The sequence below is a fragment of the Poecilia reticulata genome, chromosome 14 (genome assembly GCF_904066995.2).
Source record: "Poecilia reticulata chromosome 14, P_reticulata-male-v2, whole genome shotgun sequence".
NCBI classification, from domain to species: Eukaryota; Metazoa; Chordata; class Actinopteri; order Cyprinodontiformes; family Poeciliidae; genus Poecilia; species Poecilia reticulata.
The window spans coordinates 7,519,880-7,535,155 of record NC_088843.1 but is presented as its reverse complement, the minus strand read 5'-3'; the positions used below and the strand labels follow the sequence as shown (position 1 = coordinate 7,535,155).

At 36.6% G+C, this 15,276-nt stretch overlaps 1 protein-coding gene across 2 annotated transcripts in view; it reads right to left on the bottom strand.

Annotated features, from left to right (window-relative positions):
- Positions 1–395: 395 nt before the first annotated feature.
- The window catches only part of mtnr1bb (melatonin receptor 1Bb), a 50,362-nt gene continuing 35,481 nt past the window's right edge, over positions 396–15,276 (bottom strand). For both annotated transcript variants that reach the window (XM_008427204.3, XM_017308656.2), the window contains exons 4-6: positions 10,512–10,630; positions 10,062–10,406; positions 396–9,194 (exon numbers count right to left, since the gene is read on the bottom strand). In XM_008427204.3, the coding sequence (XP_008425426.1) occupies positions 8,772–9,194; positions 10,062–10,406; positions 10,512–10,630 (887 nt within the window). In that variant the 3' untranslated portion in view covers positions 396–8,771. The remainder of the gene's footprint in view (positions 9,195–10,061; positions 10,407–10,511; positions 10,631–15,276) is intronic.

Below are 15,276 nucleotides of genomic sequence, written 5' to 3'. Positions count from 1 at the left end.
TCATTCTCAGGGATGAAATATTTGCAGCTCTGCAAAGTATTTACAGACTTGCAGCTGTAAATACTATTCCATGTTGGTCTATCACTCCCTCAGAATTCCTGCTATCATTCTGCCTAAGCTACATTACCTCAGTATTTCACCTCTTTGTCTTTCATTGTTTCTCAATGGATTTTTCTGTACAGTTAACCTCACATGCGTTCCACATCTTGTTCTAATGTCGGGTTTGAAAGTTTTGAAGGTCTTAATAAAATCCTTTTTCCACTATTGTCATACCATTAGGTCCTCACCAAGTATGTTATATGACAAACTGTATGAATGCTTATAATGCATCGTGAAAACTAAAGTATATAAATATGAAGGTATGCTAAACGCTTGACCAATAAAACCCAACAAAGTACGATGTACCAATTTTATTTTTCCGTAACGCTGTGTTTCAGGAAAACTGTACATACAATGTATATCTTTACACTCTCTGTCTCTCTCTCTCACACACACACACACGCACACACATATAGTTCAGTTACATTCCAGTGTTTTCCCTTTGGTTACTCAGACCCTCCTCCGGACATCCTCCTTGTTAGAGAATTCTTGTCAGCGGCCAACGGCCACAAATAACACCAGACAAGCATGCGAATTCACACAGCCTCTGAAACAAAAGAAATGCATCATGACACAGAAAGTCAGGTGACCAAATGCTGAAAATGCACATTCGGTCAATAGTTTCCAACATTTCAACTTTCTTCTTTATTTTGGTTGTAAAAAGACTTTTTGTAAAATCATTATTCATAAAAGCCATTTATGACATAAAGGTCAGGTCGTCACATTTAATTAGTTACATACTGGGCTTAAAGACACCACATCTTTTGGATGGATGTTCCCTAACAGCATCAGGTCGGTATGAACAAGACATCTTGTTCAACATTTCAAGCAGTGCATGCCTAGAAGTTTTCAGGGAAAAAAATGCTACCTGTGTGCAATGTGCTGTAGACAATTAGGGGGCCAGTGAGTGTTAATATTCATCAACAGAGAAGAACTTGCGCTTTGCCGATGTTTGAATCTAGCTCTCATTAATATGGTTGAAGGCCTGAAGAGTGTACCATGTATTAGTGTCTTGTTTGGAAACACTACAGGAGGTATGGAGCGTTTCAACACTTCACTATTCATGTCACTCCTCTGACAGCAGAGAATTCAATTATGCTTCCAAGGCTTATCATTTTATTTTCATCTTTGCAAAGGTACGTTGCGAATAATTTGATCAGTGTTGCACCCTCCGCTGTTTTCCATAGTCAGCTGGTGTTGTCATGCTGTTAAATAATCCTTTAATGACACCCCCACACAAACACGCTCCGGCTCTCTCTCAAGCACACACACAACAATGTCCTTTCATTGTTAAGATAAAGGACACGAAAAGCAATGCTTCACAACTGACATGTTAATCATTTGCCAGGTATGTGACATATTCAGTTTTGTCATGCCATGCAGTCAATAAAGCGCAGAGGTTCCAGTGCTGAAATGTCTCCTCTTTGAAACAGAGTGCCTGGCTTGGTGCCTATCACATACAATGACTTGCAAAAGTAATATATTTTAAACTTCAGTGTATTTTTTAAAATAATTTTATGATAAACCATCACAAACTAGTACATAATTTCGAGGTGAAGGTAAAAGGATATGTTGTTTTCTCATCGAATTAGAAAAGATTTGAGTTACCTTCAAGTTTAATCTCATGCCCTAAAAAAAACCCAGCACAGCAAACTGCCTGTATATATGTAATTTAATCTGAGTATTGGGAATAGATTATATTTATGATCATCTTTGGCCAATCTCGAAAATGGCTGCTCAGATTCTCTCCTTCAAACTGGATTAGATCGAGCCATTTTGAAAAAGATGAAGGGAAAAAAACTTTAGATTCTAGCTGTATCAAGCTGGTAGAGACACATCTTAAAAGACTTGCAGATCTAATTGCAGTGAAATGGTGGCTCTACTAATTAGAATATACAAATCCAAGCCTGTCGCTTAGCCTTGTATTATTTGGGAAAATGAAAATAATGTGTTCCTTACACTTCAACAATGATAAAAGCCAGAATAAGGTTCACTGGAATTTGTAGTTTTAACTTGAAAAAATGTGAGAAAGATTGAGAGTTTTAATACTTTGCAAAGCTTTAACTGTATGGGATCGTGCAGTGTCCTGGATGTCTGAAATTCTGATTACTTCTGTTAGAATATTTGTTGATTCTGTTATGTGGTAAAGATAAAAAAAAGTCCAATCTTTTTAGGAGATCAAAACAATGTATTTGTACTGCATGCAGCATCTAGTAGAAGCTTGCCCCAACTGTAATTAAATAACAGAATTTAGTAGGCATTCAAGGCGTGTATACAGTGCAAACATATCAGTTATTACCAAACACAACATTTTGCTGCAGCATTTCACTGGCTTCAAACAAAATGTAGATCTCTAATTAAATACAAGGGAGTAATTCTGTTTTATGAAACTGGGACCAAGTATTGTACTTATAGTGCAACAAGCTCAATTGCAAGACTTGTCATGCAGTACCTTGCGAAAGTATACGCAGCCTTATGCTACTTTACATTTTGTCACATTAAAACCACAAATTTCCATATATTTCATTGAGATTGTAGGCGGCAGATCAACTCAAAGTATCACCTAATTTTGACGTGGAAGGAAAAACAAAAATCTGAAAATTGTGGCTTGGGTATTTCATTCCCCTCAATACTATGGAAAATAGCCATTTACTATAATTATACATGCATGAGTTTTGGGGTAAGTGTCTTCTGTCTTAGTCCATCCAGAGGTTTAAAGGGTTTTGTCTGTAGATATTTGCAAAATCTCTCAAGCTCACTTAGATTTGACAGGAAGTACATGTGTGCCTTAATTTTCAAGTCTTTGTACAGCTTTTGCAATACATTGATATGTGGACTTTGACTGAGTCATTCTTGCATTTGAGTATTTGATTCAAATAGAAATTGTTTTTAGAGTTATTGTCCTATTGAAAGGTTAAACTCTGCACCAATCTCAGTCTTTAACGAGTTGTATTTCAGCACTGCCATATACTTGGCTCCATCCATCCTCCAGCTTACCTGTACCTGGCAAAGAAAAGAATAATAGCATGATGCTGCCAACCATGCTTTCTCATGGGCGTGGTGTTGTTCAGGGAGAAGTGCAGTGTTAATTTTCCACCACATTTTGCATGTAGGTTTAGAACAGTGGACTCATAATGCATTTCTCAAGGGTTATCCTGCAACTTTTAGATGTCTCTCTGCTTCAGCTCACCTGACTCCAATACAAGTCCATTAGCAGAGCTCTGTAGAGCTTGACTGCATGCTAACAAGGCAGTTTCACCATTTCATTCAAGTGTGCAAGCCAACAGACGCATCTAAAAGTTGCAGGATTCTGGTCCTTGAGGAATGCAGTTTAAGACCACTGGTGTAGAGGCTCAGGTTTGGTTTCTTCTGACCAGTACTGTCCCTTTGTAGCTTATGCCAAACTGCAAATGGGACTTCTATTGGTTCTATTTGAACAATGCAAATTTTCTCACCAAAATACGTTGAAGTTTAAGGTTGTAATGTGACACTATGTTGAAAAAGTAAAATGGTACGGATACACTTACAAGGCACTGTATCAACCAAAGACGCATTATTTAACTTTTTTCTAATGTAATCATCTATTTGAACTTGCAGCAGAGAAAATGTATTTCAAAACTAAAGCTGAGAAAAACTTGTGCTCTACTACATTTGGTGAGATACAGCATCTCAGTGACAACTAGCCAAACAGAACACTGGAGCTGGCAAACTATTTGTTGAGATGACATACATTAATCCAGTAAAGTAAGCGTGCTGACATAGAACACACTTTAAAGGAACATAAATACAGATACATCATTTTATCAAAGGGCACAGATAGGAAATACAGAAGAAAAAAACGGTAATCGTTGTTCCTCTGGTTCATTAATTGCATCTCATGCCTGTAAGCTCAGCATATAAGTGGCTGCACGAAACTGCAGAGAGAAAAAACATTTAATAGACAACTGTCTTGAGGGTGTCACAACAAAGCAGGATAGAGGCAAACCAGGCTTACTAAATTGGTACATACAAGGAATTATGGCACTTGCCATCATATTTTTTTACTTTGACACAATTTTATCAATTGTAAGGCAGTATTCTTGAAAAAAACAACAACAAACAAATAAAACAGACATTATGGGGGAATTATTTTAATTTTTTTCAGATTTCTCCCCATAATGTCATGACGTAGAGTATGTACATCTTATTTCCTTTATCTATACACATTTCTTTGGTTTGGATTGATCTCTTAGCTCCCTCAAAGTGCATCTAAAACATTCTGTAGCTGCTGTAGTGTGTCATTATAAAGTAGCAGCATCACTTTTTCAATGATTTTCTCTTACCTCTGACGTAACCGCTGATGTCGATCTACTCCCAACTTTTCAACAAAGCAATATTTTCCAACAGATTGTTTTTAGCCATTTGTGTATCACAAAAGTAACTGGTTTCATTCAACTGCAATTGCTTCACAACTTTTCTGCTTCACTAATGCTGTGAGCTCTGCATCTATCAAAGTAACATTCTTACCTATGGCTTCCACCTTTTTTTTAAATTTTTTTTTTTACCCTGTTTAAGAGCATGTAACATGTTCTCAAAAGCAATTTAAATATTAAAGTAAAATAACACAAGAACATGTTTTACACACTTACTTTGTCATTCCTTACTTTTCAAACTTTCCATTTTAAGAGATATATATTTTTTCTATATCAATCGATTTACATTGTACAAATGCGATGAATGGGCCCAATATACAAGACATGTTTTAGATGCACTTAGCAAATGCAGTATAATGGGAGGAGAGGTTAAGTAATATTCAAGAACATACATTTAACTGCGTAGGGATTACTGAGTATATATATATTTTTTTAAAAAAGCACATTTTAAATACATCTCTGATAACAATATACAACAGTTAAGAACCACACTGACACTAATTTACAAAATATTCCTTTTAAATGTCTTCAGACTCCCTTATACTGCAGCTGATCAACTGCGATTGTTTGGACAAGTGTGTATAACAGCAAAATATTCAATAGGCACCCTGAGATGGGAATACAGATATGAGCTGTATGTTCGCCACAATCCAAGTTGTTTGAATCACTCTTTGATAAAGAGGTGATAAATATCAGTTGGTCAAATTTTATAGTACAAAGAGACCAACTCCTTACACTTTTTCCCTAAATAGCTGATCATATTTTTTTTGTGTTAAATCCACAGTGAAAGGATTGAAATACTACATCCCTGGTAATATAGTTTGGTTTTGTTTGTTAAAAAAACAAAAACGGAAAGAAAAAAGATCTTAAAATGAAAGCCTAATGTTTTGCATATAAGTATTAGAATTAAGAGTAAGAACTCAAACTGAGAGACTTCTACATATTGTGCAGCATATGATGTAGGATGCAGAGGAAACCAATATACTGTATGAAACCAATATACATGTTGCTAAGGACGGTTGATTGGTTTGGTACGGAATATATACTAACTTAGTAGACCAGGACAAATCTTGACCTCTTTTTCATATGACACAGACTGGAAACCAGCAACATCATTCATATCTTTTTCATGATAAATCTGTGATTTGCTGTGACATCTGGAAGTACAGCTGTCCTAAGCTGATGGACTCCGTTATCAGTTCACACCGACTGCTGTGAATCCCTTGAACTGTGACAAACACTGCATTTGAGTTGCATAGTGATGTGTTGGTGTGCATAAAGAATCATGGCCATGCAGCTGCACTGGGCTTTTTGGTGAAATTGAAAGATAGTTATTGCATTTAGATTTAGTTGGTGATTGACATCAGTGCACAGAGCTCTTTAATGAGAAGTCTCTGTCCTTCTGTCTGACTTTCCAAACACAAAATGCCAAAAATGACTGCAGTGTTTTCCTGTTAAGGGATGTATTTTAACTTATTTATAAATATAGAGGCAGTAAAATTGGTATTTGTTATTTCAAATAAACTCAGATTTGTTAAAACTATAACTATGATGTACTATAATATGTTACGCATTGGCAAACTGGAGGAAAATAAAGCTCAAACAAGATGATTTAAAAAAAAGACAAAGCATCCAGTAAGTGTTGTGTGGATGATAGAAGGAATAGGATAGGTGGCACACTGGCTCTGAATACGCTGAAGCTTGAAACTGATGGGCCACAACAGCAGAAGGAAACTGAGACAACAGTCTAAGCAGATGCACTGCCCTTTAAAATTAACATATTGTAAGACAATTGAATGTTTTGTTGAGTCTCTAGTCTCAACATTCGGATACTGTGTTGTTTATGTCACAATCTGGCACAAACAACAGGAAAGCGTTGATCCATCCTGACCTGTACCGGTCAGGTATACCTGACGATAGTGCAACGGTTTGGTGGTGTTTTCTTGGAACGTTTAGTCCAAAGTGAGCTTTACTTAAAAGTTACAGCTAACCTGAAAACAACCACAGTGCACCTATATTCAGCTGGCTATTTCCAATAAAATAATAAGGATGTTAGAAAAGCAGAACTTTAAAACAATGATCAAGAATTGATGATCATTGCAGAGTCCACTGGTTTTGTGTTGCTGTTGAACACTGTTTTGATATTGATTAATAAAAGCACATATCACAAACGTTTCTCCAAGAACAAGTCATTGTCAAATGGAAATAGTCAGACAAGCTAGAGTAACTGAGCACAACATAGCTTGTATTTTACATGCTTGATGTCTAAATTGTTAAAGTTTATAATTCACTCACAATCCACTTTGGGGGAAAAAAGTATTTAATCTCTGCTGTACCTCCCAGGAGTTGATAAAAGTAATGAGAAAGATAGAGGAGAAGCCAAGAAGACTATCGACTGCCTTCATGAGAACCAATAGTGTTGCAAAGTTCACTAACATGCCCATACATAATAACCTTAGATGTAATCATTTACTTAATTACGCAATCTTTTCTTTTTAGCAATAGAATTCTGCTTTATTTGTAGGTATTTAAATGGTACTTCAACTTGATTCTTAGCTAATTAACCGCTTCGAACAGCTACACTACGTACTGTTTGGCCAAAAAAAAAATATTGCCACCTGGATTTAACTAACCAAATAGGTACAAGCCTCCTATTGAATAATTACTGAATGGGCGATTATGTTTCAGCTGACAACAAGTTATTTAACCCGAACCGGTGCAATCAGTTGCTTCTCATTTCTTAAACAACCATGTGGACAAACACATCCCGTGGTCGTGGAAAAGATATCAGTCTGTTTGAGATGGGTGAAATCATTGGCATGCATCAAGCAGATAAAACAGCCAACGAGATTTCAGAAACTACTAAAATTTGGTTAAGAACTGTCCATTATTAAAAACTGGAATGATAGTGGGGATCCATTGTCTGTGAGGAAGAAATGTGCTGGCAAAAAAAATCCTGAATGATCACGATAGGCGTTTGGTAAAATCAAATTGCAGAAAAACAACAGTAGAACTCGGGCAGCATGAGACATTTTCACACATGGATTTGCCACCAGACTTCAGACTCAAACACCTTTAGGAATCTTTGGGATGTGCTGCAGTCGCCAGACTCGACCATCGTCAGTGCAATCTCTTGGTGAAAAATTAATACAACACTGGATGGAAATACAGCTTGTGATACTGCAGAAGCTCATTGCTGTAATCAAAGCTAAAGGCGGTCCAACAAAATATTAGAGTGTGTGACCTTTTTTTGTTTTTTTTGGTGGCCAGGCAGTGTTACTTAATTTTATGAACTAATAAGTTCATTAAAAATACAATAAAGTCACATGCTTATGTTAATTAACCAAATTATGATATAAATCATGTTTTACAAAATTATGCCTCTTACTGTATGTAGTTTTCTGCTAAGGCTCAGATTACAGTAGCTGAAAACTGTGGGTTTGTAGGCTGGAACAGCATCAAGAGTTCGGTTTCCTCCACATGCCACATCACATGCAAAAAATATAAAAAATAAAATAGATTAAAAACACCTATGAAGTGACTTGATGATAGATTTAACTTGTCAAACAAACTTTAATTAATATCCTGAATTCATTTACTAAGTTGTTTTTTACTAAGTTCTTTTTCCTGTTATTTTAGTGCAAAGACGATCAAACTAGGCAGTATAAGGTATGCTACTGCAGCATTTAGGTTGAGAGTGTAAATCTAACCACATAACTGCCAACATGTAAAACTCTGATAATAAAATGACAGACTTTGCTATCTGTCATTCTCCCGTCTCTGTTATGAAAAGCTCCTTGTAAAGCTTCCAGGTGAGGCGAGTTTAATTATTTGAGGCGTTTGAAGTTACTAAAAAATGTGTTTACTAGAGGTGCTTACCCAGTTTTGTGAAACGCGTCTACAGCAGCACAAGTTAAAGGATATCACATTTTCATTGTAATCATATAGTACCAATCAGTCTGTCAAGAGTAATAATTACATAATGAAACTGAAATGCTGGGCTTTTTGCTTTGTGGATGTGAACGACTCCGACAGAACACACATTGTCGTCGCTTTAAAAGATGAGCCAATTCTAAAAGCACTTCAGAGACTTTCGTAAGCTTTGTGTGTTTCATAAGTGTTCAAATCTCTGCTGTGAATTAGGAAACAAAGCCACGGTTTCCAGTTTCATTAGTTTCTTGTTACTCTTTAGCTGCACAGCTGCCTTGATACCACATAAAAAACAGGAATTACCACATGAAACCCTCGAGAATCCAAGGTTCATTCTTTGTTTGCACGGTCTCTGACTGACTCATTATTGTTGAGCGGCGGGGGCGGTGATTGCTTGCTCCTCATGCTCCTGGCGTCCGTGGCAGCCCTCGACGTCTCCGTCACAAACAGCCGCGTCACCCAGACAGAGGTGACGATGCGTTTGTACTCGTTCCTGAAGTTCCTGTTGAGTAAACCATAGATGATGGCATTCAGGCAGCTGTTGAAGTAGGCCATGAAGTAGCTTACAACAAAAAGCCACTCGGGGATGTGGGGACCCACGCGAGTTGGATCTATAGCCACCGCCAATCCTATCAAGTTGAGTGGGGCCCAGCAGATTGCAAACAGGACGAATACAACAAACATGGTGATAAAATTCCGCAAGTCACTTGGTCTGAGACGAGGGCTGTCTTCAGTCTTTACTTTGCGCCGCACCTGGATATTGTAAAGGAATAAATTAGACTGTAAGTTATAGATCACACATAAAAAAGACATGCCTATATAACACATTTGCTCATAAATACATAAGATTATTTAACATATTGTGCACAGATTTACTGGCATTTTAAATGTTTCACAGTTAATTTTTTTTTCCATTCTAAAAAGTGATAAACCACAAGCTTTGATGTACTTTAATAGGATTTTATGCGATAGACCAAAAGAAAGTAATGTGCAACTGAGAAGCAGAAGGACATGATACACTTTTTTTCAAAATAGCTAAAAATCATGGTGTAAAATTTGACTATATTGAGCCACGTAACTGATGCTCCTAAAAAAATAGCCATATAGCCTTCAAATGTCACCAAATCACTAAATAGAATCCCTCTGTGTGTAGTTTGCTCTGTACAGCTGCTCTGTAAACCATTTGTCAATCTTCGAATATTATTCAGAACATCAGAAGAATAGCAGAGGATAATCCAAAATGCATTGTAGTAATTGTAGTAAAATCTGATTTTACAAAAATAAAATGTTCCAGGGGTAATGATACATTTGCAAACTACAATTTTAAGATTCTTACTGTATTCCAGTTTGAAAACCAAGTGCCAGTACCCCTTCCAGTTGTAATGTATGCATTGTAAAATTTGAAAGAGGATGTCGCCATATGAATCAGTTTGGACTTTTGGACTCCCACCACAGTCCTAGTGGAATCTTATTGATCAGATATTGTAATTTTTTGTGTATTTTGGCAGCTAACGGATGACTCATCAATGAATGTGTCTTTTAATTAAACGTTGCAAAATGTGAAACATACATATTCTCTCACGTATTGAATTTGGAAAAAAAAAAGGTTTTAGGACTTACCTGAATCACAAGAACCCAAATGCGAAGATAACAAAAGGTCACTACTGCAATGGGAACCAGAAAGTGAACCACTACCACCGCCACAGTGTAGGAACTGCTGACATTCTGGGCAAAGGTGCAGGAGTAGACCCGTGGGTCATAGCGCAGAGAACCAACGAAGAAATTTGGGACGATGGCCACGATAGTGAGCACCCAAATTAAGGCAACAAACAGCAACGTGTTGCGGTAGCTGTACAGTCGGCTGTAGGAGAAGGAGTGACAGATATAGCAGTATCTGTTCACCGCAATCCCAGTGATGTTGAAGATGGAGCCAATGACACTCAGCCCCATGAGGAAACCGCTGACCTGAAATAACATAAAAAATGAGATGTTTTTGTCTGTCTTCATCGACACTATTCTTTAAAGTCATTGTCTTTTAATAAAGTGAAGAGATGACTGATGTGGTCCTACCATGCACTGAGTGTTTCCAAGCGCCCAGCCGTCATGGAAGAGAGCATAAAGGACCAGGGGATAGGGGTAGAAGGCTACCACAAGGTCAGCAAATGCCAGACTAACCACGAACACATTACCTGGGGAGGAAAATGTAAAGTAATGAGGTTAGCTCCCAAAACGTACAGAAAAGTCTTGCTTTATACTCCCAGATTATAAAAATGCACAATTTTCTCTGCAAATGTTCAAATCTTTCTTTACTTTGCCTCAATGCATCTAGAAAATCGCACAGCTGGTCAGATTTTATCAGGTGGCAGACCTGCAGACTTTCATCATTGTTTCTGGCTGTTAAAGATAAGCACATACAACCGTGGTTCAAACCGATTCGCACCGCTTTGTCTTATACCCTGCACTGTCAAAACAGAGCAAATACTAGATGGTTGCATGGGAAGTGATTTTCAGCAGGCCTATCTGAGGACATTCAGCTTGCCGTGATTGTTGGCAGAGGAGGCTGAGATTACAAAAGGTTTGTAGCTTGTGCCCCACAGCTGATTGCCTCGCCCTAGACAAAGTTTTATCAGGACAGGCAGAGTCAGTGTTTTGACAGAGTGGAGGGAAAAGCATGTGGACAAAGCACCTGGGGCATGCAGTTCTTTTTTCTTCTTGCTGCTAACCAGCCTAATCCAAAAAGAACTTGTTCACAGAACCCAGTTTGTGCATCACCCAAAAAGTCAAAGTGTTTTTATTAATATAGGCATAATATGATCACCAAAATATCTACATATTTCCCAGATTTAAATTTATTCTGTTTGTGTCACTTATTTATGAGAAACAGGTAATCAGTAGCCATATGACATCCATTTATGACATTATATACAGCATTCCTCGCCCTGCTGATGTTCTGGTGTCACCTCACCGCCAATGCTGGTAGCTCCATCTATCTCTGTGTTTGTCCTCTTCCTTTTGTTTGTTGGGGGACGACATATTATGGCAGCATACAGGGACAAGAAAAACAACCCGATCAAACAAAAGAGGATTATATCAATGGCTCACCTCCAAGATCTTTAAAGGTTATATTAGAAATGAACCTGAAATATAAGGAAACTGCCTCTTTACTGTTACTCACACTTCCACAACTGCTGATGCAACCATATCTAAAAAAAAAAAGAAAATAAATATGAATGCTGTAATTATTAATTATTAATCTTTGGTAAATGGCATATCTGTCATGTTGCTCAATCATTGCATTTTAAATCAACTTGTTTCGTCTAGATTTGCAGTATTAATACTATTCTTTTGCAATGAATGTGATTATTTTATATCATGGGATTTCCATAGACAATACAATTAGCACTAACTAATTATATTGTAATATTATGCTTATATTATGCTTTTACCATTACTTTAAAGATAGAAGCAATGTAGTGATAGCTGTGTAACGCTAAAATATTTTTATTTTGCTCCTTTTTGTTTATCTACAATATAATATGCTATCTTTCAGCTGTACCATGGTAAAGGGCCCATGGAGGGCACAAAAACAAACTTAGTTTGACATATTTTAGAGATACTTAAGCAATTTGACTATCATCCCTATTAAAACTGAAGAAGGGAGTTGGAGTTCCTGTAGAAAACCCATGCACACTTTGGTAAAACAATCAACACTCACAGTGCGGTATATACTGTTTTAAAACTGAATTTGTTTTAGCCAATATTAGCTATATTAGGCAAATCAGGTCCAGCTATTAATCCGATTCCAATTAAAACTCAACATTGTGCTGTGTTTCGTCTTGCCTCTTCTATATTAAATATTAGTTGATATGAATAATCCTTAAATCACCTTCACCACTTATCGAATGTATACCTAAAAACATTAACCATTTCACTCACGCACTTTTTTGCATTTTGTTTAGTTACAAAGTATCAGAGCCACTACAGCTGAGCGCTGTCGGCTCTCCCGAAAGGTGCAATGCATTATTTGATGCAGTATTTCAGGCTTATTATTTTGGCAGCAGCAACAAATAACTACCAGATGTAACAGAGCTCACCTTGTGTTTCACCTGCCAGTTCATGAAAAGCTCATTTGCTGGGCAGCCGTAGTTCTACAGAAGTACAACTGATATTCCCAAGCCTCAGACCACATTAATGATGCTGGAGAATGGGGTTCTCTGGTGTGTCACGTTCTCAGAAAAAACCCTCTGAGGGACTACAAGAGCTGTTAGTGTCTGGTATAATCACCCAACCATGTCAAAAGTACATGAAGTACACAGGAAATGTATTTTTAGCCTTGCTGTAGTACCACCATGCTGTTACACGGTTGTTTTTATAATTACAGAACGTGCACATGTGTCTTCGATGTGTGACTGTCAGCCCAGAAATGTCACGATGCTCTGTAAAATCTTTAAAAGGAGGCATCACTTCAGCACCGGCTGCACAATGCTATCAATGGCAAAGAAATGTACCTTCCTTTTTTTTTAAATGACAAATTGTACAGCGTCTTGTAGCATTGTTTAAAAGTGGCTAAATATTTATGCCTTAAAAGTCTTTTAATCTCATAAGATAAGGATTCATATATTGTCAGTTTAATAGTCTAGCATAAAAATGGGCTTTTAACCAGTGTGTTGTACACACATTGAACCCATTTGACTTGACTTCTATCAACTTCAATTTTCTTTTCTAGGTTACAGACGTTTGGAGGCAATCAGCGCTGTAGTTAGATAGATCTGAAAAGCCATCCTAAATTCCAGTTTGCTGTAGTGTGTATATTTAACGAGCATAAGAACTGACACTTGAGAGGTAAAAAACAAAATGGTGTAGAATATTTTAAATGCTACTGAGAAATTAACAGGAACCACTGAGCCCTGACAGCAAACACAAGACGCATGCACCTTGTGCCCTCTATCAGATCTGTGATTCTGCAGGCCTGTTTCTTTTCCAAAAAGCCCTGGGGACACATTTGGAGTCCACGGCATCAAGAACATTTTAAAATATCAGGAGATTTTGAAAAAAAGTAAAAGTTTGATTGCCTCTGCCAGATGGATAGCCAATTTAGACATCAGGAGATATCCTTATGGGAACAGCTTTTCACCTCTGAGACACAAAGTTTAAAAGCAAACTTCTAAACATTTTCCTAGATGTCTTAGAAATTCTACAAACCATAGTCTAAATGCTAACATTTGTTATGTTTAAACGTTGTCATTGATATCAAAAAGATAAGACCGGCAAAATAAAGACGGAAGTGGTCTTGAATTCAGATATTTGCATTTCCAGCACTTTTTGCATCCTACTGAGCTAATCAGGCATTCTGATGAATACAATAATCTTATTGCTTTACATGTGTAAGTTAAGGGGAAAGTACATGTATAGAATGAAAAGCTGATTTTATATTGAAAGGACTCTATTCACTGTAGAGTCTCACTATCAGTGAAGAATCTCTATAGCACAATTACCAGTACTAACTATGGACTTGTCTGGTTGCATAAATGTACCTGCTGCCGCCCACGAATCTATGCTGATAAGGAAAACTGTCTGTTGATAAAAGCAATATGTATGGATTTGTGGTAGATTTGCCAAGATTGCTTTAATTATAGTCTGATAGGACTCTACTAACCTTGTACAATGTATTTAAATAGAAATTGAATGTGTGTGTGTGTGTAATAGTCATTCAAATGTGATAAAGTATAAATTACCTTTTGGATTGGAAAGATTAAAGTTCATTACACACAAGCACGTTTTGTGCTTGTGGGCATGTGTGGATAACATCTGCAAATGAATTAAGAAAAAAGCCACATTTCAAAATGAAGTTGAAATTACACACATGCAGATATGTGAAGTGAAAAACATGAAAAGTGAGAAAATGCTGCTTTAAGTTAATTTTACCTTGAAGCAGAAATATTTTAATTATTTCAAGGTTTTCAAATTTGACCTTTTAATTTAATTTATTTTTTCCATTTTATAGTAGAGGTAAATAGTAGTGGTTATTACTTTAATGGTTTAAAAAAGGATTTAAAAAGCATTGTGGATATTTATTAGGATAATCTTTAGAAGGATAAAATATGTAGAAACTAGTATGGTTAGGTAATATTGTCACATAAAGTTTGCAAATAATATAATGAAAATAGTACATATAATCCTCATGTTGAATAAATGTTACACTATTTGTCTAAATGGAAAATAAAAAGGAAAAAAGCAACCTGTCTGAACCCCCAAATCTCTCTAAGCTATCTATAAAATTATGATACATTACCAGTGTACTGTATAGTGGCATGTTATTTATAAAACTGTTGCACTCTTATGGGTTTCTTGTGCTATTTCACATCTGTACGCACTTCACATGTGTATAGATGTGAAGTGGATAATAACCCACACAGTAATGATGCATGGTGCATGATATGAAGGTTATGAAGAAATATGTAATTTATTCAAACATATCTTACATCGTTGTTTACTGTTTACATGAAGACACTGCAGATCTCTTAACAGTCAGACTGATATTTTATTTTGTAAATGTATTTGTGTTTTATTAGACATAGCTGAATGGATCATGTAAGTTATACTACCTTGATCAAATTCGTGAGACTTAAATTCTTGGAATACTTTAGAGGACAGTCAGTGAATTTGTATGGTATTATTTAATGCAAACAAATAGAATAATCCAAATTTGTATGATAAAGCAACTGAAACTACAACAGCTATAGGACTTTGGCTGTTTGTTGGACCTGAGCTCCATCAAACAGTTCCTCAATCAAAGCCTGGTGTCTCTAATTCTTAGTATCCAAGACATCTCAAA